Source organism: Phoca vitulina, unplaced genomic scaffold (genome assembly GCF_004348235.1).
Source record: "Phoca vitulina isolate PV1807 unplaced genomic scaffold, GSC_HSeal_1.0 scaffold1, whole genome shotgun sequence".
Classification (NCBI taxonomy): Eukaryota; Metazoa; Chordata; class Mammalia; order Carnivora; family Phocidae; genus Phoca; species Phoca vitulina.
In genome coordinates, this window is record NW_022589704.1 from 42,722,096 (window position 1) to 42,747,315 (window position 25,220).

General features: G+C 40.8%; 1 protein-coding gene across 10 annotated transcripts in view; it reads right to left on the bottom strand.

Annotated features, from left to right (window-relative positions):
* The window catches only part of MYO1B (myosin IB), a 179,868-nt gene that overhangs the window by 46,529 nt on the left and 108,119 nt on the right, over positions 1–25,220 (bottom strand). For all 10 annotated transcript variants that reach the window (XM_032405920.1, XM_032405946.1, XM_032405939.1 and 7 more), the window contains 7 exons: positions 20,992–21,055; positions 9,625–9,723; positions 8,365–8,468; positions 6,758–6,905; positions 6,374–6,492; positions 869–955; positions 145–210 (listed from right to left, as the gene is read on the bottom strand). In XM_032405920.1, coding sequence (XP_032261811.1) covers positions 145–210; positions 869–955; positions 6,374–6,492; positions 6,758–6,905; positions 8,365–8,468; positions 9,625–9,723; positions 20,992–21,055 — 687 coding nt within the window. The remainder of the gene's footprint in view (positions 1–144; positions 211–868; positions 956–6,373; positions 6,493–6,757; positions 6,906–8,364; positions 8,469–9,624; positions 9,724–20,991; positions 21,056–25,220) is intronic.

Genomic DNA, 25,220 nt, shown 5'->3' on the forward strand with positions numbered 1-25,220 from the left:
ACATTTTGTTACATCCCCAAAAAGGCTTCTTTGTAGATTCAAAGTTATATTAATTAAATTAAATGTGGTCTGTAGAATATACAATGTAATTTCCAACTATTCCGCATAAATAAAGATAATACAAAAGCTAGGAAAAAAGCTTACCTCAAAAATTTCAAAGCCATAGATGTCCAAAACACCCATGACCTTCTTTCTCACTTTGGTCTGTGCCTTAAAAAAAGTTTAAAATTGATGGGTTAATTCAGGCCTGAAATAGAACACTAAAAGCATACTAAGGAATACAGACATACATTATAAATTAACTGCGTTTCACAACTAGGAGAATAACTATAATTTAGTTTAGTTTTGTTTGTTTTTTCTTTAATGTATGAGATAGAATATTGGTATGGAATCTTCCAGAAATTTTAATAGGTGACTTATTTAAAGATGGTGATGCTTCTTTGTGATGCTTTATTATAATAAAAGATCACTCAATGTTATGATCTAGGTAGGGCCTTTCAAAATCACACTACTCCAATACCCTCATTTTACTGAAGAACGTATCAGTAGCTAGAGAGGTCAAGTGACCTTTTCAGCCAAGTGCATAAACTAGATAGATGAACCACCAAGACCTAGGATGCTCTCAGAGTAACTCTGCAAAGACCACTAGACCACTGACGGGTGAGATTTCCTACAACATACATGGCAAAACAAAATAAATAGAATCCTGACAAATTTCAATCCTATGCAAGGTAAATTCTTTTCAAGGAACAACCTTTGTAAGTCATAATCAATTATCTGATTATAAAATTAAAGTATTTTTAACTTAATGTTTACACTCTGAATACCATTTATTACAACTGATTTATCTGGTTATTAAATTCAGTACCTTAATGCTTTCATTGATTCGATTTACCAACCATGAAAACAATCTGCTGTAGAGGTTTTTAGCCAGAGCATCACGGGCATAATATGCCTATTAAAAAAAAAAAGAAGAAAAAGAAGAAAGAAAAAGAAAAACTCAGCACCCACAACTGTCACAATGCTTAATTTCAATAAAATAATAAAGGTATTTCTTTAAATATTTAAAGCTCTTTTATTTCAAATTTCTTTTCAGAGCCAGTCTTCATTATACTCTGGATGAACAGTCAAACCGTTAAGAGAATTAGGCAAATTATTTATACCCAATTATTATGCTTTTTTGCATCCCAGGAAATGAATTCAAAACATTACGAACACTTTCTCCAGAAAGATAACCATCTCAGTATTACAGAAGAGAGGAAAATCAGAGGCAATTTAGAAGTCCAACAACAGTAGAATAGCAAAATGAATAAATGAATGCCCACTGAAAGGGAAGTTACACAGTTATCACAGAATGATCATTATAAAAATTAGCTAATAAAATGGAAAAAGCTTATGTTTTATGAAAATAAGAAACTGTACATTTTATACGAAGACTCTATCTTTTCAACCCCTACACATAGGAAAGGAAACTCAAAGAAAAAACGTGAAAATGGGTCTCACCGATGTGATCTGCAAATTTTTTCCTTCATTCAACCCTCTGAACTTTTAAAAAAAAAAAATTCCGTAACGACTAGTGTCACAATACACTGTTAGACAATGTGCTGGATAAAATAGAAATCACATGCTTTTATTTGCTTATTCATTTATTTGAAGCTGTTCAGAGGTACCTGACAAACAGGGGCAGAAGACAGAGTCTCGCTGACCCTGACCTAGAATGCACGCACTGGAGAAAGGGAGCCTTGCTGGGGCGAGCCTAAGAGTCCCTACAGGCATCGGGTGCCACGCAGGTACCATAAGCGCGCACCAACAAGAGACGTGTGAGGCAGTGCTCCCGGGGAGGCTGCAGATGAGCGTCAGCAGCCTCGGGGAGCAGAACTGGAGGGTTTGCTCCTATTCCTAACGCTCTGGCCCTATGTGTGCATTTCACTGCTGCTAAGTAGAAATGTGGGCATTACTATGAAAGCAAACCATTCCATTTTTATCTTATAAAGAATTAGGTTATGCGCAAGTTCTTTTTCCACGTTTCTTTCTAAATGAAGTGTAACAACTTTAATCACACAGTCACCTTGCTGGCAACATACGGCAGCTTTAGAGCACCTTCTCCCTTCATCTGACACTTCCATGCTAATCCCAAATCTCTCTCCCTACATCTCAGGCAGCCACTCCAATGAGAGCTAGAAAATCCACTGAGAAGTTGGCAGACAAATAGAACCCAACTGCACAATGTTGTCTTGGAGGGTGATGGTGGTTAATGATCCCATTGCAGAAAATGCATGTAAATGCTGAAATAGAGAAAGAAGCCTGGGTTTAGACAAATACCTTTTCTCTACCCTCCTTCCTTCTAGGTTTTACTTTCTTCAAATAGGCCATACAAGTGCCTAGAACGGTGCCTGGCACACAGTAAGTCTATACATGTATTTATATCATGATTTCTGAAGTATCTTCTTCCTTTCCCACTCGTGAGCCTCCTCTCTGCTTTCTTCTTGCAAATTCCATTTACCTGAAAACGCCGCATAATCTCAAAACATCACTTATTTGCAAACAGAATGTCATCATAATGGCATCTGGTTTTTTTCGTGGTATGCTACCGGCTTCCAAAAAACCACCATTTCAATATGCAATCGAACTAATAGTGACAACTTATTCTGGCCCTACTTTGTATTTTTTAAAGTGTATTCACAGCCAATATATTAATCTTCTTTGCTGCCTTCAAACAAATTATTTATTCCAGAAGTCTCAAACTCAAATGTCTCCAGGGACTGCCCGATAGAAATAAAGGGGAAGTAGTGGGATCCACAGGCATTGAAAGATGCAATCCACGTTAAAGGTGCTCAAATTCAAAATTTAAAAAGCAAGCAAACAAAATGAAACAGAACCACAACAAAACTACACTTTCATCAAATGAAATATGCCTATTGAGCTCTACCTGTCCCCAGGGAGCTGCCCATCTTCCAGGCCTGACTTCCTGAGTCTGATTCATGCCATTTCATTTCCACACTAATGTCCTCCAAAGTAGGGGAAGGAATATTTATTCTCACTTAAGGATCACCAATGAGGTGTACAGAAATAAGGAAGACACCGAGTGCACCGATTCACCATCTCAGATTCTAAGCACAATATGAGGAGACTACACATTTCTGCAGCTGTGTGAAGCTTACTGAGAAAGATCCCCAGTGGATGTGCTTCGGACATGACTGCTATTAGTCTGTGGCCCAGGTGAAGGAGATACACAGATGTATGGCCGTAGGGCCCACTCGGTAGAAGCTTACATTGTGGCGGTGGAGATCAAACCAAGATGAATGGAACAATCAGAGAGCAAGTGCCCAACAGCAAGAGAAAAAGGAATTCAGGGAAGGGAGAAGAGGGGGCCAATGGGATCTAGGAAGGCTTCCTGGATGAGGTATAATTAGATGGACCATTCAGACAGACAGAAAGAATGAGCCATGGCATGTGGGTAAAGGAGAAGTAGGAGCAAAGAACTGGGTAAAAAGAAGTATGGCATTTAGAGAACTCAGCACAGGGAATAAACTGAGATCAATTGTGTAGGATCAGATTACCGAGGGCCCGAGGGCCGAGGGCCGTGGAAGGCAGGGAGGGAGGATGTGGCTGAAAGACTGAAAGACAGCTCTGTCTTGAGTGTCTATCATTTCACTATTCCTCGCTGTATCTGAGGAAAGATCAAAATGCCTTGGGGAGAATGAGGAACGGGGCGATAAAGATGATCATGGGGCCCAAGAATTGAAGCTATGAGGAAATGTTAATAAAACAAATTACTTCTTGCTGGAATTGAAACCTTTTAGGCAGTAAGATTGGTAGAAACCTAAATCCTACATTAAAAAAAAAAAAAAGAACTTGAATAAGGAGCTGAAAAATCAAGGATCTCAAGCCAAATTCTTTTATGCCAAAGGTTAAAAGAATGTGGAAAAGTTTAACCCAGGGATGCAAGGTGACTCAAGCTCATTAAGTAGGAGGCACCTGGGCCTGGTTTCTGTAGAGGATGATTAAAAGGCAAGAGTAAAACTACACAATAAAAACACCACAATATAGCCACATATATATTCCATATATATCCATATATATGTGGATATTCCTAAAGGGCTTCTTAAGCAGCAGGCCTTTTCTCTTTGCAACAGTGTATATTTAACGATCACCACTCTGGCTATTGAAAATGTCTAAACTCAATGTGACCTTCAATACAGTGGTTCTCAAAGTGTGGTCCCTGGACCAGCAGCAGCATTGACCTTGTGAGACGTGCACATTCCTCAGTCCTACCGCAGACCTACTGAATCCAACGCTCCAGAGACATGGCCTACAAACCAGGTTTGGCAAACCCTCCAAGGGGTCCTGATGTGCACTCAAGTTTGAGAACCGCCTCCACACTTAACCTTTCCAGCCCCATTTCTCTGAACCCATTTCACAAGCCTAAAGCTATAGCCGAGCCCAACCAACCCTCCCCAAGATGTGGACTCCTTTTCTCACTGTTTTCTTTTTGAAATGTGCTTTTGCCCATTATTTGTACACCTAAATCCTTCAAGACTGGCTCAGAAACCATCTTCTCCATGAAGTCTTCTTTCATCCCTTATGCCCCTGCTAACGGTCTACATGGGGGCCTGTGCTGAGCAGGCTCAACGAATTTTTCTTGATTAAGTCAGTCGCTCACCATCTGACTTTGCATTAGTAAGGTTGCCCTGGAAAGACAGGACAGCAGAAGTAGTAATTTAGGAAGAAGGACACACAACAGTTATAGCTAGAAAATTTTACATATACACAAAGTTATAGTATTTTTCATAGTCAAAACAGCTCACCTAAGATAAGAAATCAACACTGAAAGAAAGCTACAGACACACAGGCATCCCTGGGTCAGTAGCAGAGCCTAGTTCAGAGCAGCCAAGAGAAAGAGTAAATCCACCTACTGTCTTACAGATGCTTAAAGCCACTTACAAAGAGGGGGAGAACACAGTTGGACTATGGGGGGAGAATAAATAGGGCTCTGTGGAAACAGTCCCGAATTAGTCCTTTAATTCCAGCCCAGATCAGCACTGACCAGTTGGAAAATGTCTAAGCCGTAGAACAAAGGGTTTATATTGGAAAGGGTTCCAGAAGCTGCCTGGGTATAACATCCACACACACATCCATCCATTCCTTCATCCACTTAACTTGAACCAAAAGAGAGAAGAAATAAGCAACTCAGACTGTCTTAGAAAGACTTCACTGGCTTCAGATGGACAGTAGCCAAGAAGGAAGGAGGAAGGCCAATTTGGCCATTTGACCACACACTGGCTTCTCCCACCGTGTTCTCCAAATCTGTGAAGGGCAATTCTATTTTCCCAGTTGCTTAGGTGAAAAGTGTTGGGAGTCATCCTTGACTCTTCTCTTTCTCTCACACCGACTACCAAGCCAGCAGCTCGTCCTGTGGCCTCTACCTTCAAACGACACCCAGAGGTGACCGCTTCCCACTCTACGGCTACAACCTGGTTCAGCCACCACCATTTCTAGCTTAGCACACATTTCTTACAGCTCCCCAGTGCCATGAACTGAAAGTAAGTGTAGTCCCTCCACCCCACCCCAAATTCCATGTAGAAGCCCTAATCCCCAATGGGATGGTATTTGGAGGGGGAGCCTTTAGGAGAGAGTTAGGTTTAGATGTCGGATGACATCATGAGGGGAGAGCTCCCATGATGGGATTAGTGTTCCTTATAAGGGGATGAGGACACCCGCATGCATTCTCCCTTCCTCCACCCCCTGCTGTGTGAAGAGGATACAGCAAGAGGGTGGCTGTCTGTCTACCAGGAAGATGGTCCTCACCGAGAATGCCGCGCTAGCCCGCTGATCTCAGACTTTTAGCCTCCAGAACTATGAGGAATAAACGGGTTTTTTTGTTTAAGTCACCCAGACTATGGTATCCTGTTATGGCAGCCCAAACTAAGACACCCTGCTTGTGCTCCTCCCCACCCCCCACTCTGCTCGCCGCACTGCAGCCACAAGGACCCTTTGCAATAAAAGGCAGGTCACGCCACTGGTGTCATTTCCCCGCTCACTCAGAACCGACTTCCCCGCCCCAGCACTGTGGGTCTCCCTTCGCTGCTCTAGTTTTTCTCTTTGTCTGCTGCTAGCTTGCTATATAAATTGATTTACTGACTAGGTCAACTGGCTATTGTCGGACTCCTCCTCTTGCCAAAAGTTTAAGCTCCACGAGGGCAGGGATCCTTATCTGCTTAGTTTGCTGCTCTGCCCCGAGTGCTCAGAACAATGCCTGCAACCGTATGACAGTTCATATAATAGACTGCAAAATAAAATTTTTGTTTCCACTTAAATACAAATATCACAGACTTTTTTAAAAACTTACTTCTGGGCATTATGTTTCACCCACCTGAGCCACATTCAGTGTAGTTGAAACCTTCTCCTGTTTGGCCTCCACCGTTCGGAAACTGAATGCTCGTTCTAGAACTGACTGATCAATGCCGGTCAACTCACAAATTTCCTTTAACTCTGTAGGGGGGATGGACACAAAAAGTGACTGCCTGTGTGCTGCTAAAAATCATTTTCAAGGCTTACGGTGTTCCTTCTAAATCACATTCAAATCAAACAGTAGAAATGTATAACTCGAAAGACTTAACACTCAGCTCCAATTATGTTTCTGTTCAGTTTCACTGGAAAGTGTTTTCGAACCCATGAAGTTTTACTTTCTAGATTAAAAATTGGGCAGAAGTTTAAAGCAAGTTTGCTAAACAAGGCTGAGTCTCCACCGACTTACCATTTTTGTCTTTGATTTTGCTTTCATCTAAACCATTCACTCGAGATTCGGGCTTGAACTCGATGTTCCCCAGTTTCAACACCGCGGCCACCACCTCCAAGACAGACTCAGCTTCATGATCCATAAAACCCACAATCTGCATGGCGTTCTGCAGGGGGGGGGGGGGGGGTGCGGGGGAGGGGGAGAAAAACAGCTGTTTTCTTTCTGCCATTCTTTTATCATTATTATTTTTTTTTTTTTTTACTAAATCTGATAACAGATTCGTTTCTGAAAAAAAACAAATGAAAAGACCAAGTGTCGGAGAATAAGCTCTCTGAAGGGCAAACCTATTAACAGACCTGATGCAGCACCAGTGTGGGGCTCTAACTTGTTCAGTGGTTTCATGCTGTGATTCAAGGATCCCCAGGGCACTTGGCATGCTGTGGCAAGGGGGTGCAGGAGTACAAAGAGGAAGATGGAGGAAAAGGAGGCTGAGAGCCGGGCCTTGAGTTCTAACCCATTTCATCTGCAGCAGCTCAGAGTGTGTGTGTGTGTGTGTGTGTGTATACACATGTGTATATGTATCTTTTTTTATACCGGGTTCTGATGCTAGAAAGAAAACCAAACAAAAAGCTCTTTATAACCTCCTACATAAAACCCTCCTCGTTTATTTCACCTGAGAAAAACTGATTTGCGAAGGTGAAGTGCCTGACCCACGGCAGTACAGGTAACAAGGAACATTCCATCAGTCATAAACTTTTATTGAGTGCTGATGATTTGCCAGGCAAAGCATTACAGAACTGGACTTGAACCGAACTCTTAAATCATGGCCAAAAATCAATAGGCTTCCCATATGGGGATGTTTACAGAGTTTTAACAAATTACATACTCAAGGAAATACTTTCTTTTTGAAAACAGCCCAGCTTTTTTGTTTTCTTTTCGTTGTTTGTGATGAGGCTACCTAGTGATGGGAGTCATGTGCATTTTTTCTCATGGAAAATTTCAAACATATACAATAATAGAGCAGGAAAAGAACCCCATGTCATTTTCACTCAGCCTTGAAGATGAACTGATGCCAGTCCTGTTTCAGCTGATCTGACCTCCTCCCCCGCCTCCTCACCACCACAGCTGTCCCACTCGTAAGTACAGTACAGTTACTATAGCATGTCCTACTAGGAGTAATTTTCAAAGTTAGGATAGTGTTTAAAATAATCTATTTTCTAATGAGCATGAAATGCCAATCATTCTGGCTTACATATGATCTGTGGAAAAATATATAAAAACAGTATTCATTTAATGCTTTCCTAGGACAGTTTTCACAGTTGGACATTAACTACTAAGCAATCGCCATGAAAATATATGATTTAAATACAGCATTAAAAGAGTCAGGATAATAGAGTAAGAAAGCTCCTTTTGATAAATAGTAAAATCGCATGCTCTAGGAAAGCGTGGGCCTTCACAATATTGTATAATTTTAATAAGAATACAAGAAATTCTTGTATAATTCTAAAACCTTAGGGTGCATGAGTTAGACCTCTGAGAAAACTCAGAATTGTTATCAATTCCAAATGAGCAATATACAGTGTTGCCCATTTTAAAGAATAATGAAAGGATTGTATCTTGCTTACCCTGACAGTTCTGAAATTTGCTGCGTCGTCCACTCCATTAACTTTGGCAGAGTCCAAACTTAGGTAGTTATATCTGCTGAAATCCCGCTCGAGTGTAAGTTTATCTATTGAATCACGCATACAAGTTGGTAAGTTACTTCAATAAATCTAAGCATCTTTAATATCTCATTCCTTAAAACCTCCAGATAAAACGACTTTCATATGAGGGACTCAATCAACAGAACAAAAATTGATACCCAAATACTAATAGCATTTTTCTAAAATCTACCTTTACACCACTGTTGTACATATTTCAAACTGCTTTTTTTTTTTTACATTTATTCATAGTAAGGCCCCTTCCATATTTTTATAACTTAACCATCTTCAATGCACTATTTCATTGTAACATATGAGGTCTGCCGAGTGATTCCCATGCCATTGGACACGAGAGCAGTGATAAAGGTCTTCATACAAAGTGTTCTTTGGATTCTTTTGAATTACTTCATTGGGATCTATTCCAAAAAAAATGGTATGCCTGGGCAGTGGGCTCTGATCATTTCATGACTTATTCTGGATTGCTAACTAGTCCCCAGGAAGAAGTCCTCACTTGGAAGTGACACCCACAAGCTCTAAGCAGACCAGGGCCCAATAATTCTGCCAGGTTAGTCCTTTTTCGTGACTTCTGCTAATATATGTACAGCGAACGTATCAGTGCTTTTGGTTTATGCTTGCTGATTATTAGTGAGGATGATTCTTCCCCACATGTCATTTACTTCCCATAGTTTCCATTTGGACTATTTGTTCAAAAATTTCATCACTTAGCTTATTGGATACTATTCTGATAGACTTATGTTAATTCCCTAAAATAGCCAAAGGTCAGATTTTTAACTCTTTTATCAATTACAAATGTTTTCCCACTATGTTTAATTTTCACTGAGCAATTTTTTTTTATAGTTGTTTTCATCTACTGCTCCCTGCTAATTTCTTCTTCCTGAGTGGAACAATCATATACTTCCATTTTATTGTTTCAATTTATGATTCCCTCCCCCTCACCTCCCTAATATTTAGTTAGCTCTTTGAGTTAGCCAGCTGAGACCTGTGCACAGCACCTGGTGAGGTACAGGGATACCGAGCAAGCAAATCCTGGGGCAGGATGACAGGAGCAAACAGACCATGTTCTACACTTCAACCACAGGCATGGAAAATTTTTAAGAACATGAAAAAGAATGCTTTGGGAAATGCTGTGACACTAAAAATTAAAGCGCAGACACAGGGACTTACTGAGGAGCTCTTCAGAGGCACCAGAGAGCAGCTGATAGAACACATGGAAGTTTCTTTCACCCCTTGGTTGCTTCACAACTCGAGACTTCTCTAAAAGATCTAAAGAGGAGAAAAGAGTCAAATCATCGTATATTGTTAATCTTGCTTTCAAATCCAGCGTAGCTCTTCTTTTCCACCCCCCTCACTTTCTTTTTCACTTTCTGTTTTGTATTAATGAAATAATAACAGAAGCTAAATTTTCCGTTCTTCCTTCAGGAAGAAGCCCAGCTCCAACTAAAATCACCAAGTTAAACAAACCAGGTTCTTGTCATACAACAGTGAATATGCAAAATAAGTTCAACAATACATTCGACGAGCTGATTAAAGAAACGATAACAGTTTGTATATTAAGGTTCTCTTGGTTTTATGTAATATGTGAGGACATTAAGTTCTTCAAAACACAGCATTACAAAGCTAAGCAATGGAATTCAGCCATTCAGTTATGAATCCACTTAATAATTATAAAGTTAGTGTTTCTGAGATCTTATTATGTGCTAAGTGCTTTATATCTCATTATCTCATTGAATCCTCGTAGCCGTTTTATCAAATATTATTTAACAGATGAAACAAACAGTCCAAGAGTTTAAGTAGGATTTGAAATCAGGCCATCTGATATAATGCAAGCCCCACCTCCTCATATCCACACACCCTGCCCACCTGGGATAAAGGAAGCACATTTTCTGGATATTCAAAGTCTTAGAGAATGAAAGGTGATTTTCATCTCATGGAATTTGGTGTTGTTCTTTGGCAGCAACTTTCCTTGGTTCCAGATACTTTTTCATCCAATAATTTGATGTCTTATCAAGTTTTCAAACTTTTATCCAAAACTGAAGAAAGGAAGGAAGGGAGGGAAAAAAGGAGGGAGAAAGAAGCCAACCAACCAGAAAAGAGCCATTGTGGCAATATACAAGAGATGCCAAAGTACAATGGCAGAGGTATTTCACCTGAAGTCCTGCTTATATAAAAGTGATATAAAGAGGGTCTGGATCCTGTAGGCAAAAGCCAAATTTAGTTGCAAAATTCTGAATCAGTGATCCCATTATTAACTCTAGAGAACAGACACATTTGATTTCTAATCAGGTTGAAATCTAAACATTATCAAAGGAATGAGGGAGAGATGTGCAATTTCTCTGGGAATGGTCACTGAACTTCTCAATGTGTGTTTCTGGAATCCACACTAGCATGTAAAGAGGAGCTTAGGGAGAGTTAAAGAGTGCAGATTTGATGAAATGAGAAGTCCTAGGGGCCTCCCAATACCGGAGGTCATTTGTAAGAATGAAGAGATGGGTTGCAAGGACACATAAAATTAAAAATGAGAACAAAAATACGTAAATTCAAAAATGATAAGAACAGGATGCTCTAGAGTTTCAATTTTCATCTCCAGCTCTCATTTCATTTGGATGACTGCCAATGCCCTCAAATCATACACGGAAATAATGAAGACTTCATATTTAGCAAAAAGAAAGAAAACAGAAATCAAAAAGCACGAGTGAGACAAAATCTCGAAAAGAAGGGATCGTGTACTATTCATCATCTCAAAGGACTGCATGTTTCGGTTTGTAAGTAAATACTGACATACAAAGCAGAAGGCAGAATAAGCAGGTAAGATAAAAATGCAGTATGACTGTACTTATTAGCATGTGACCAGGATCCTATGGGGTTCTAGGGGTACAGGCACAGTTTTAGAAGAAAAAATCCACAGAGCATGGGCAGATTCTTCATTGGGAAGCTAATCTTTAGAGGAAATTCCTCAAGTCTAGAAGGAAGTAACTCAACTACATGAAAAATATAAACAAATGCTACAGTTCACTTTATCTGTTTATGTACAATTCCTTCAGTCAGCTCACTTAATGCTCACCCACTATGTGCCGGGAACAATCTAGAAACGCACCCAGCACCAATTGCAAATATGAAGACCTTCTCCCTCATGGCCTACAAGAGTCACACACGCTCTGACAACTCCCACCACCCAAATCAACAGCAGCAGTTCTTTCCAAGGTGGGATGCCTAGTTCCTCAAGAGAGAGCAGGAAATGGAGTGAGGAAGGCAGAATGACTATGCATTTGGGGTCAAAGCCCACAAACCCCCAGGCTCTTCCCATAGCGTTAGGAGTCCTGCCACACAGTCCTCTCATTTCACAGGGGCACCTTAATCATGATGACAATTGTTCAATGGCACTCAACCAATCACATTCTAACAAGCCAACCGTGGTACTTCAAGACATTCAATAATGCCCTCAAAGCATGACAGAGCCACCCTGCACAAGAGGCACACGCTGGCCAGCCTCAGGTCTGGCACCTTTTGGACAAATGCTCACAGAAAGTGGAGAGTCTGAAACAGCGATGGCTAGAAGATTCAGCAGACATCAGCCACCAGGTTAAAGAAGAATATTCGTATGTGCACAGTGTGGAAAGGAATGCTGGCCAATGTACGTCTTGAACCACACATGCTGATATGATCAGTCATTACTATCACATTCAAATGTGAAGCATAATATGGTGTGTTTAAAAGGAAAGGTGCAGAGGGGAAGGAGGAAAGGAACTTTCACTGACCTTTTGCTATGCATTTGGTGCTTTTCATTCATTATCATATTCGGCCCCAAACACCTCCCCTGAGGTTGGTTTTATAATCCCTATTTTATAGATGAGTAAACAAGGCTCATATCACATTGTTACCAAGTGACAGAGCCAGAATTCAAAGCTTTAGGTGACTAAAGTTACAGTTTGTAATTTTCCAGCAAAAAGAATGCAAAATCCATAAACACTGATTTCACCTAAGCAACTCAATCACAAAATGAGAAAACTTTTATTAAAGGCAGTTGAAGGTTTTAGCACCTAAAATGCTTAGTCTATTACTCTAGAGCCTCTCGTGTCTTTATGACTTTTCTCGTATGTTACAAGCTTTCAGGTAGAAAAGTAATCAGGGAAAAGGTCTGCCCCAAAATAATTTACTAATGCTTAAAACCATTCCCTATTCATTTTTAATGGGCATGCACCAACATAATCTAAGAGTACGAAGCCATATCAAATAATTACTCAAAGTACAGAACATATAAAGACTTGCCACCTGACCATTTTAATTTACTGAATGTTCCCCTGAATTAGTCAAAGCAAACACTGGCTCAGCCTTCCCTGTGGCTTTACACGCTTCTGCTAACAAGATTTAGTAAAGAAGAGTGCAGGATATGCCGAGCATTTAGTAGAGAAGAGAGTGTAAGTCTCTGTGTATTCCAATGCAGATACATTTCCCTCTCAAAACGTCAATTTAAGTTCATATTAAATTTGATACCAACTAGAGTTTTAAGGGAGGAGATAAACCTATTAAGCCATCCTAAAGGGGAAAACCAACAGAGGGGGACAGAGAAACTCTGGAATCAGAACTTCCCCACCTACTCCACCATGCCACTGCCCCTGACTATTACCCACCCAGGCCGTCATTCAGGGGCTTTCCTGGTTTTGACTAATTACCAGCGAGTCAAGGGCAGGGACACGTGCCTGTGCACAGCATAGGCCAACCTCCCCACAGTACAAGACATGAAAGGAGTAAAAGGTCCATGTTTGCACCTGCTAGAGAAGGAAGTCTTTTAACTGGCACAGGAATAGCAAGATAAGTAGCAGTTGGGAAGAAAAAAACTTGACATTACTTTAGAATATAACAGATGAAAGATTAGATAGTTTGATCCAATTTATTTTATGTATTGTCTCCCTTCCTGGAAAAAAAAAAAAAAAAACAACCAAAAACAGTCCAAGTCCAAGGCTTAAAGAATAATCAGCTTGGTCTCAGTTTTGCCAAGACCAGAATGACAACGGAAGCACCATGATGCACAACTCTGACCAAGCCCCAGAGATCCTGTGCTCCTCTCCAGTTGCACAAAGATAGATATTATGAAAAAAGTGTTTGAGCGGCATTTAGGCTTTTCCAATCAATGTATGCCCCTTCACTGCTGCTTTAGCAAAAATGATGGGCCTGCAATCTAAGTAACCGGTGTGTTCGCACAACCGATGGCAGTCTCAGTGGAAAACGGACTATGAGCTTAAGTCTGCTCATGTAGTAAGGCATACACTCCAAAGTCAACCCTCTACTTTTTCTGGAAATAGACAACAAAACCCTCAAGGCTGACTGACAATCAGGAAGTTTCACTAATAACAAATTTCAAAGTCAAAAAGACGGGGTGGGGGTACCTGGGTGGCTCAGTCGGTTAAGCGTCTGTCTTCGGCTCAGGTCATGATCCCAGGGTCCTGGGATCGAGCCCCGCATCAGGCTCCCTGCTCAGCGGGGAGTCTGCTTCTCCCTCTCCCTCTGCCCCTTCCCCTGTTTGTGCTCTCTCTCTCAAATAAATAAATAAAATCTTAAAAAAAAAAAAAAGACAGGGCGAAGGTCTTCTTACAAAGCACTCATGTGTGTTACGGTGAACCAGAGCACCTGTGAACAGTCGCCACAGGGCTCTCTCTCAGCCTGGGCATCACATGGAGCTCCATCTACCTGCAGGTCACTGGCTGTGAGACATGTGAACCACCTGGCATGCCACAACATTACTATTTTCCCTTACCTCCACCTCCACCAAATAAATGGGAATTTTTAAGAAATCAGCTTCAAGTTTCACTCCAAAGTCAGTATCCTAAAGTTATAAAATCAGCTCTAACGATAGCTGGACCTGCTCCGAGGGGAAGCTGTGAAAAGGTGTCTGGTGTCTGCACATGAAACATTAACTGGGGCTTTAAAACACCAGGAAAAGTTGGCTTATTATCTACTTAATCAACAACTGTTTTTTATTAGGATCTGTTTATATACCTATAGCATATATATGTATTTTCACAACAGATTTCTTCCTAACAAATTTAATGTTTAATACTTAAAAATTTACTCATATATGTACATATCTGAATCTAAAACTCCATCTCCAACCCTGAAATAAAATTAATGAAATATAGGCCATAGTATCATATTATTAGATATGCTATCCTAATTAATTTAGACATATTTAATATCTGATGTCTTCTGTATTTGTATATAATCTTGTTTTGTGGCAAACAAATAGTCTTTTATCACAGTAAACATATTTTTATAATAGAAAAACCACCGAAGTAAAATTGAGATGAAGGAAAGCATCCATTTTTATACAAAGCCATCCACTACAGAGTAACAGAACTGCTCTTTGAAATTTGTTTTATTGCTAAGGATACTTCACAACCAATGGTGGATTATTTCTGTCTTCTGAATATTAAAGCACTCTGAATACTGAAGCACTAAGAAAGCCCAGCCCTGTGTTATAAACTAGACAATGCATCGTCTTTGTTTTTGGTGAATTTCGATCCTAAAGAAGACAGGTTAAAAACAGACACTGTTTATTGATGAATATTCACTAGCTGTTGAGAACTGACTCATGTATGGCTAGTCTCCAATGCTACCTCAATCTCTATGTATTCTCAGAAAACAAAGCAGTGCAGAGTTTCCTTTAGGGAGTGTTCCAACAGGCCGTTTTGCTCCTAACTTGTCATCAATAACATCAAAGATATGATATAAAAGGAAAAACAAAGCTATAAATCTCAAACCATTTAAAAGAGTACAATTGTATTCCATATCCTACAAATGGCATGGATGTGTCATATATATAAACATGTCATGAGACAGCACATAAAAGTGCGAGCCAATTGCATCATAAATTCAAAAGAAATCTAGAAGAGGAATTCCAAGAGATTTGCTCCATCTCCCATCTGCCCTGTGAGCGGGGTGGATGTTCGTTCCCTCCTGCTCTATTGATTCCTAGTGGGAGGCTCTCCTTAGACTAACTCCCTCGCCTCTCTCAGCCCCTTATTCACTCCTCACCTGGGCAGGAGGAAGGACATCTCTGAGCAGGGCGACTGAGACGGGGAAATGAGCAGGCACGTACAGTTCAGCCCTCTAGGTCCCCGCGCCATATTCCCAATCAGCTCTGCTCACCAGCGCAGTCTAAGAGAACTGGGGCACTGCGCACAGGGAGATGTCAGAGGTTGCTTAAGGCTGTCAATGCCTGCCTAACTTCCAGGCTCCCAGCACACCTGCGTGCGCGAGAAACCAAAAGCCACTTTCTTCAACTGTGCTTCTCACAGTAATAAAGCTGCTTCCTCTCCAGCTTGATTCCTGTGCCTGTTTCTCATGATGCCAAACCGGGGGTAGGAAAGTAGGTTATCTATTGGACCTCTGAATCAGTTAGTTTTTGCCGCACAACAAATTGTCCCAACACTTAGCAGCTTAGAACAATACCATTTATCAGTTCATGAGTCTGAGCATCAGCTTTGTAGTTCTGGTCTGAGCCAGCTCAGCTGATCTCTCCTGGGCTTGCTCACAGGCTGGCGGTCTGCCAGCAGCTGGCTGATCTCAGGTGCCCTCACCCTTACGTCTGGTGGTTCACTCCATGTGGTCTCTCACCATCCAGGAGCCTAGCCCAGGTTCATTCGCATGGTGGTAAGGAGAGCGTTCCCAAGAGGAGCATGAGAGGACAAGCTCCAATATATGACCAACTTTCAAGTCTTTGGTTGTGCCATGTTTACTAATTGTTCAATGGACCAAAATAAATCCCATGGCCAAACTCTGAGTCATTGAGAGAGAGGACTACCCAAGGGTGTAGACACAAGGGGAGAGATTATTGTGACCATTTCTGAAAACAATCCATCAGACTGAGGCTGTTTAAAATGGTCACAAATTATTTGACACTCTTCCCATTGAGAGGTGGAATCTTCATGCCCCATCCCCAACTCTGGGCAAGCTTGTGCTGACTTTGACTTCATGGAGTTCTGCAGAAGTGACACTGTCTGATCTCCCAGGCTACTGCAGGCTTCCTCTTGGTTCTCTATCAGGATGGTTTCCTGTTGGAACACTCTCCTTCAGGACCTAGCCATCTGTGAGAAACCCAAACCACATGAGGCCACATATAGGTGGCTCTAGTCAACAGTCCCAACTCAGCACACACTTTGAATCATCCTAGCCCAGGAGCCTGACATGTGACATACGATAAAGCTTCCAGAAGATTCCAGCGTTCACTCATGCAAGTCACCCCCAATCATTTGTCTTCCCTGCTGAAGCCCCATGTATCATGGAGACAAGCCAACCCTACTGTGCCCCATCTGAATTCTTGACCCACAGCATCCAACAGCATATAAGAGGGCCACTGTTTTACTCTACTAAGTTTGGAGTGGTTTACTGGGCTGTATTAATAGGTAGACTAATTTCAACACTAATTTCAACACTTGCTTTCCTTCATAATTCACAAGATATTATTTCTTTCAAGCTGAAGAGAAGGCAGTGACAGATGAAGTTTGAATACCAATAATTCTGCTGCCTTTCTGGGATTTAGAAAAAGCATTTAAAAATGATTAGCATAGAATATTCGACATATAAAATAAATAAGTCATGAGGATGTACCGTACAGCATATCAACTATAGTTAATAATACTCTGCTGCATATTTGAAAGTTGCTAAGAGAGCAGACCTTAAAAGTTCTCATCACAAGAAAAAAAAAAGTTTTTGTAACTATGTATGGTGATGGATGGTAACTAGACTTATTGTGGTGATCATCTTGCAATGTATACAGATATGAAATCATGATGTGGTACACCTGAAACTCACCTAATGTTGTACATCAATTACACCTCAATAAAAAAATGTTTTAAATACTCAGATAAAATTATCCAATAAAGCAGGAGCTTTATTTCTCGATAAAGTTTCCTATGTCACAGTTATGTCACTTATTATTCATTGTGTACTTGTGTAGTTATTAATTAATTCAAGAAATATATTTCAGGTGTCAGACTGTTTTTGTTGCTGTCATTCAGCAATGAGCCACACAAACTAAGTCTCTGTTCTTATAGGACATATATTTGGCGAGGGGCTGGAGACCATAAACACATAAGTATATAATAATGGAAAAAAAAGCAAACATTTATTCAATGTTTACTGGGTGCCAGGCACCATTCCACGCACTTTAGATGTTAACAAATAATTTACACCTTTTCATAACCCTATAAGATCAGTAATATTATTATCCCATTTCAAAGATGAAAAAATGGAGGCACAGAAAAATGAGTCACTTGCTGTCTTGTTTAGACATTAAAAACCACATGAGAAGAGTTGCATAAGTAACATCATAGGTTTGCCCCAAATAATGGAGCAGGGAAAGGGAGGGCCTGCCTATATATAACCAATTCTATCCTCACCTTAGCATTTACTGAGCACCTACTGTGTATCAGGTATGACACTAGGCTCTTGATACCCTACCGTGAACAGGAAAGCCATACCTCCTGCTTTAACCTGGAAGGACAGGTATATATGCCACCTGAAATCGTAAGGCTTTTTCACAGCATATCTGCCTCTGTGCTGTTCTCCTTTTAGGAGATAAGATCCCCAGAGACTTGTACCACATTTTCTCCGCAGTGAAAACTGCCATCAAGTGCCACAGCTGTAAGAAAGTGCTTACGACTACCAATTAAAGCAACAGGTGTCCAAGGTTTCTAGTTCATAACACTAGGCCCCGAATCCTCAAATACAAATGCATACATCTTATGAGACTTACAAGCATTAACAAAGTGGCAGCAATATTATTTCACAGAAGCCAAGACCTGCTAGATGTGTTTCCACACTTTATCTTCTGTGCTAAAGCAGCTGTGTCATTTTCTATTTTTGCAACACCCTTGGCCGAATGATACCAACTCCAGGGATGCATAGTTTTCAGGTGAATTCAAGACTTGTTTTCGAGCACACCTCTTTTAGAAAGAGAAAGTTACTGGGCTTTCTCTTAAACTCCCTGGCAACCCAGCTGGCTTGAGTGATCGTGTGTCTTCTTCCAGGTGATCAGTACAACGGACAACGACCTACGCTGTTACTACACGGCTGCTGGAAATCGAGACAAAACACACTTCCCACAAAATGGCATGTCCTTTCTTCCTTTCTAGACTCCAAGAAGCTGACTTTCGGCAGCTTGGAAAGAACAAGAATGGGTTTGCCCATTGCTCTACACCCCGGAAGCCAGCGCACAGCAACTCCCACTGACCACCTATGAGTCAGTCCTGTATCTACACAGGGTGAAATTTCCTGCTCTTACCGCAAACGTACTCCTTTCCTTCCCAAAGCAAAAGGTACTCCAAAATACAGGGTGTTCCCACTACCACAGATTTCCATATAATTTCATTGTGGGAACGAACGGTAACAAACACCATATGAAATCCATTCATGATGTTATATTAATCTTAACTGGAAAAGAACTGAGTGTTTAATATTTATTCTCCATGGATACTGCAAGAATTAGTTAGGGGGCAGGAAGACATTTCTACTTGGAACTTAAACTTCAAAATGTAAAACCTAAGTTATTTTCTAATATTTACAAGAAAGTAATCCTTAAATATTTTCCTAGAGTCCTCAAAAGCAATTATAATTCAATCATTCCACAATGTTTAGATGCATTACCCTCATTTAAAAAACAGTGTATTAAATTAATAATGAGAACTAATCCGTCTTGTAAAAAGTTAAGTGTTAATGACTTAGGAGTATCTTTCAGAATAAAAATTAATCCTTCCTTAAAATGGTGGTCTTAAAACTGAGGCCCACCTTTTCCCTCACAACATCATGCAGGAAGCTTGGTGGGGTGGTCCTCAGTGCTTCTGGTTATATCATATACGGTTCGCAGGAGGACTTTTGCCTCCATATTTGACACATAACCTAAGTAGCACTATCCCAGCCAATTTCATTTCGTAGCAAAGCTTTCTCTTCAAACCCTTCTTGAACAATTATATATTTTTACAAATATGGCTGGTCCCAATGCATGGCACACAATGTGGAAACTAAAATGGAATATTAAACTATTTATGAACTACATTAGAGTGGAAACAGGAAGAACCAAAGAGTTCATCCAGTTCAATCCCATTGTTTCAAAGATGAGGAAACTCTAGCCCTAGGTTTCTCTATGAATCGTGTTTTAAAAACTTAAAAAAAAAAAAATTCAGCTGCATACTTTCCTCAAATCACTTAAAACACTGATTTCAAACGGCAGTCCTCTGGTTCTAGAGTTCATCAGCAAAGATCTCAGGGGCCACCTGGGGGCCAAGGGGTTCTGGCTACTCATCTTCTCTTCAACCAGGTCAGATCTTGTTTTCTCTATTTCTTATTTGGGGTTCAGCATGAAATTTCATTTGAAGAAGGAATTGCACTGCTATAACAAATCTAATGAGCATTGCTTTGGATACCTGAGCCAATTCATTACTTTTTTTCTAGTGCAAACTTAGATTTTTTTTTTTCAATCCCAATAGCACCACTGGGTGGTGAGGAGGCCAGCAGTGATGGGAGGTTCCGTGGTGTGGCCTCAAAAATCACAGGAGAATTCAAGAGGATAACCAGGCCGTGGTTCCAGGAGGAAGTGCACAAACCCTAAGGTGTCATCTTCGATCTTCCAAACAAATCAACTACGAAATCAGCATGAGCAGAAGCTTCAGGGTGGGCCGCGCATACCGCAGGTGCAAAGTACTGGTGACAAAGCCATATTTACAAATACCATCACACCCACTTTAGAGAACTCTGGACTTGGGGCTGTTCAGCAGACTCACCAGACGCTGTTCATTTTTTTACCTTTGACAAGAACATTTCATTTCCATAATCACCAATCATGACTTAAGGAGGCTAAGAAATCTGTATTTCTACCTACCAGGTTTATCACATTTCAATGATGTAAATACACAAAGACAAGCAAAATTTCCCACAATAAAATGTGAAGTACAAGTCCACTCATTTTATTGAGTAAATGTTACCCAAAAAGTTACTAAAAAGTTATTAAATTAAAATCAACTATTTATATTTTATTTTTAATCATAAAATAATTTTGTTAAAGAAAATAACCACTAGAAGATCCTTTATTAATGAATTGGCTTAAAAACCTATAGAACATAAAATACAGTTGGACTAATTCTTATTTGTTTAGCAAAATTTTAAAGATTTTCAACAGTAAAGACTTTAAGAGATCTTTAAAAAAGATTTAGGAGGGGCGCCTGGATGGCTCAGTTGGTTAAGCGTCCAACTCTTGATTTCAGCTCAGGTCATGATCTCACAGTCATGAGATAGAGCCCTGAGTCGGGCTCTGCGCTCAGCAAGGAGTCTGCTTGAGATTCGCTCTCCCTCTCCCTCTGCCCCTCCACCAGCTTACATGCATGCTCACACTATAGTCTAACACATAGTCTGAAACGCATTGTCTAAGGAAAAGAAATTATAGTCTTATGTCTATCTCTTAAAGACTCAAGTATCCCAAATCTTCTAATATATGTTTTGCTATTCTGAACTTCTTTAAAAGGATTCAAGGAAAATACTCACAGTTACTTATCACTCCTCCCAGTGGATCGCCTTTAAAATCAAATTCAATATCCATATATTTGCCCTGCCAAAGAAAGACTTTGTGAGTTTTCAAGATTACCTCAAAATATTCAGTCAGCATATCTTCTTAGAGAATAGCATGCTAACCCTTTACACATTTGTTCAAATGTAATTAACACACAATTTATGTAACCATGAAGCAAAACAATATGCCTCCATAAATAATTTATACTAAATACCACATTAGCTCAAAGCTAACATGTCATGTTGCTAATTTAGGAATAGATCTTCTTAGCCAGCATGTGACTTTTTCATTTCAGATACGTGTTTCAAATGTCTCAAGAGTGTGTGTGTATTCAATTCAAGAATAAAAACTGGGAAAAGTAAGTATTCCTTATATATGCACTAGTTGGGAATATAAATTATTTCATTTTTATAAGCAAAATGTGTTTTAAGTCATGGCTAGAAACTCCAAGTATACTGGACAGTGGATAAAATGGAACACATAAAGTTCTGTTTTTATATCCACTCAAATCAAATGCATGATTATACATTGTGACCAATCTGGAATCAAAGACTGACCATTATTACTCTCTTTGGCTTTTGATCTAGATTACACAGTAATACATATATCCCAGTTTCCTATTACATTTTATAGATGGTATCTTAAACACACAGAAACACACATGGAGTTTCATACTGTGATTTTGAAAGAACTGGTCTGTAACTGTCTAGTTAAAGAGTAACAAGCATAACAGCACAACCCTGACAGCTGGTTTTTGTTTGAAAAAGGATGTGTTGGTCTAATAAGTGGTCTTTGCCTTTGTTTCATGTTCTACTTTAGTAATAATCACATAGGTGGCTTGTAAATAAGTCTCCCAAAGAATGACTACTTTAACGCCTTCTATTTTCAAAGTAAATGTAGGGGGTCAGAAACGTGATTACACGGCACTCCGTCAACAATGCGGTCTGTGACCTTTTATTAGCTTATACATGCTCTCTTGCCTTTCTTTTCTTCATTGTCAAGGCTCACCTGTCCTTTTCAAAAGTATTCTCTTATTCATTAAGCAAACGTCTACCAAGCATTTCTTAGATACTTAAAGCAGGCACAAGGGAAAGCAAGGCATAGTACCTGCCCTCAAGGAACTTCCAGCCTGAAGGGAATTGCGCCAGATAAACAGGACGTTACTGTGTATGGAGACAGATCCTACAGTGAGGCAGGGTGCTTGCTATGCATGAAGAGTAGGAGACAAAGGCTGAGGTCCACCCCAGCTCAAATGTGAAGTATCAGGGTTAAGTCAGGCAGCAAGAAAGCGAGAGAGCAGGAAGGAGGGCCATAAGAATAGGTATCTGTGAGGCTGGTGAGGGAAGCTGGCACACCTCATGGCATCAAGACACTTTCCTGACAGCAAAGTCCTGTCATTAAAGATTCTAAACAAGGAAGCCATGATCAGACTTGCCTATTTACAAGATCACCCTAGATAACGTGGGATGGACTGGAAAGGAGCAAAACCAGACACAGCTGACAGGAGGTGGCAGGAGTCATGGGAGAAATGTTGATGGCTTTAAGCAGGAGTGAGCAAAATCGGGCAGAGTAAGCAGAGCTGAGAGCTCCCCAGAGAGTCACCATGACAGATCCCGGTTTGATGTAGGAGGTTAAGACCGGAGGAGGGCAGTGATTAGAAAGTCCAGGCAAACGAGTAGATAGCTATGCTAAGGAGGGGAGAAAGAGTAACTTCACAGGAGAGTCAGAGGTTGACCATATAAGAGGAGGTGATTTTGATGGAAGGTGCTTCCTGGACAGAGGAAGTGACCAGATCCAGAGCACAGGCGGAGGGATTAGCAAAAGATGGGAGTTGAGACCTTCCCAGTGTGACAGAAGGGTATCTCTACAGATTCAGGGACAGGTGAGGCCCCAAAGCTGAGGACGTGGATGAGGAGGAGGAGCAAGGTGCTGATGACAATGATTTCCACGAAGTAAGCCTCCTGTCATCAGTTGACAGTAAAGGATAGGGGCTCTGCCGACAGTACGATAAACCCCATACAGAATGGGAAAGGAAGCTGACCAGGGATAAACGAAAGGACAGCACTGAGAATTCAGATGATCTTGGAATGGCATTCTTCCCATGAGCTTGTCATGAGTCTTCTCAGAGAAGACCAATGCCTTCCCACTGCCTAGAAAATAAAGCCCTGGACCCTGAACCTGATACTCGAAGCCCTCCAGGGGAGGCCCTGACCCATCTCTCCAGGCCTTTGGCCCATGCTCCCTTCACAGATCCTCTTGTCCCGCCACTGACATGGACCAGGGCAGGTCCATTCTGGTCTCTCTCCTCGGCTTCCCCATACCAGCTCTCCTGGCTTTCTACTCGATTTTGGCACATTTCAATCTTACAGGCCCACTCAGAATTGCCCCCTACCCCAGACTCCTCCAGCTTCTCTATTCGGAATTTCCATAAAGCTATTTTTGGAACTTACTCATGGGGAACTTACTATTTTATGTGTTGTGTTATAATTACTTTTAGACATGTCCATTTTTTCTGACTCGTCTATAAGCTTCTTAAAAATATTCATTCATCAATGTTTTCTGAGTATCTACTATGACACCAGGCACCGTTCTATGACACAAGAAGGCCGAGCTCCTTGCTCCCATGGCTCCTCCTCTCTAAGGTCCACGATCAGAGAGAAACAGAGAAAGTGAATATAATCTTTCCAGAGATTAACGAGTGCCTGAAAAAATTAAAAGCACGATGAAATCAGAGTCTAGAAGAGGCATCATAGAAGTGGACATTTGAGGTGAGACCTAAATGATGCAAGACAGTGGCCATGCAGCGATCTGGACGCAGAGCACATCATGCAGGAGGACCAGCAACTGCAAAGATCTAAGGCAAGAAGGCGCTCAGTGCTCCTGTCACAAAGGCCTGTGCTGCCAAGGTGGGGCATGCAAGGGCGGGGCGGGGCGTGCAAGGGCGGGGCGGGGCGTGCAAGGGCGGGGCGGGGCAGAGCCGGCCACAGCTCAGGCAGGCCGGCGTGGGAAGCTCTGGGAGGAGCCTGTACTGCACTCCAGGTGCAAGGAGCCACCGACGGCTTTCAGAAGAGCAGCAATGAGACAAGTTTGTAAAGATCACTCTGGATGCCAGTAGGGAAAGGTCTGTAGGCTGCAAGAGGAGATGCAGGGAGACCCATGCTTAATTAACTTTTGAAAAAACAAAAACAAAAACAAAAACCAGAGGTTTCAAACAAATGAATACATTGTATGTTTTTTTTTTTTTTATTCTTACTGAATGAAAGGTTTGGTAACGGAATTTTCCGGACCCTATGCTTTCTCTCCTAGCTTGGCTCTCTGCAGATGGTAGACGCTCCACTATTACTCCTCTTCCCTCCCCTGAATAGCTTGGTTGAGAATAGTGACTTCCAAAGCCTTAAATGTCTCTTTTCAAAAACAGTGGGGTCACTTCCTTAATAGAAGTTCAATATGTCAAACTAGAGGTACTTGGGGGGGTAGAGAGCAATGTGAGGTACCTCTCTGAGAACACTCGTCTGATATGTCAGCGGCAATGAGCATGCGTAACTACACCACCACACCACTGTCTACCACACTGCTCAGTGAAGAGATCAAGAAGTTCATCAAACACAAAGGAAATGCAATTTCCCCGGAGTACAAATGTTTAATACATAAACCACCGTTATATACAGTAGTGACTGTAAATATAGTAGAGTCCTGTCAAATTATAACGTGGATTTGAGTATATTACTGATCAAGTCACAGACCACCAAGCAGAGAAATTACTAAAAACTGGGTATGAAATGATTTAGTCTATAATCAAGTATTAATCTCGTATCCTAACACCCATGTTATAATAGGATTTCAAGTTACTTATTAAGCCAAACCACCTGCCAGGTCTTTCACTAGATTTCAAACATCACAAAGTAGTAATGACTCTTTAGGCAATATGGTTTTCTGCATTTTTGTAATCTATAGACTAAATAATTTAGACATTTTTAAAAAGTGTATGTGTACATTTCCAACAAGCCAAAAAAAAAAAAAAAAGTCTTCAAAAAGGAGCTTGATCTCTTAGAATTACTTCTATCTGCCCACACCTTGCTTCTAAGTCTATTTATATAATGAGATTAGCCATGTTACCACAACAGTCATGGCTCAAATCAGCTATAACCACGTAAAGGGCTAATCCAATGGAAAAAATTTACAGCCCTGGAATTAGGAACCTCAG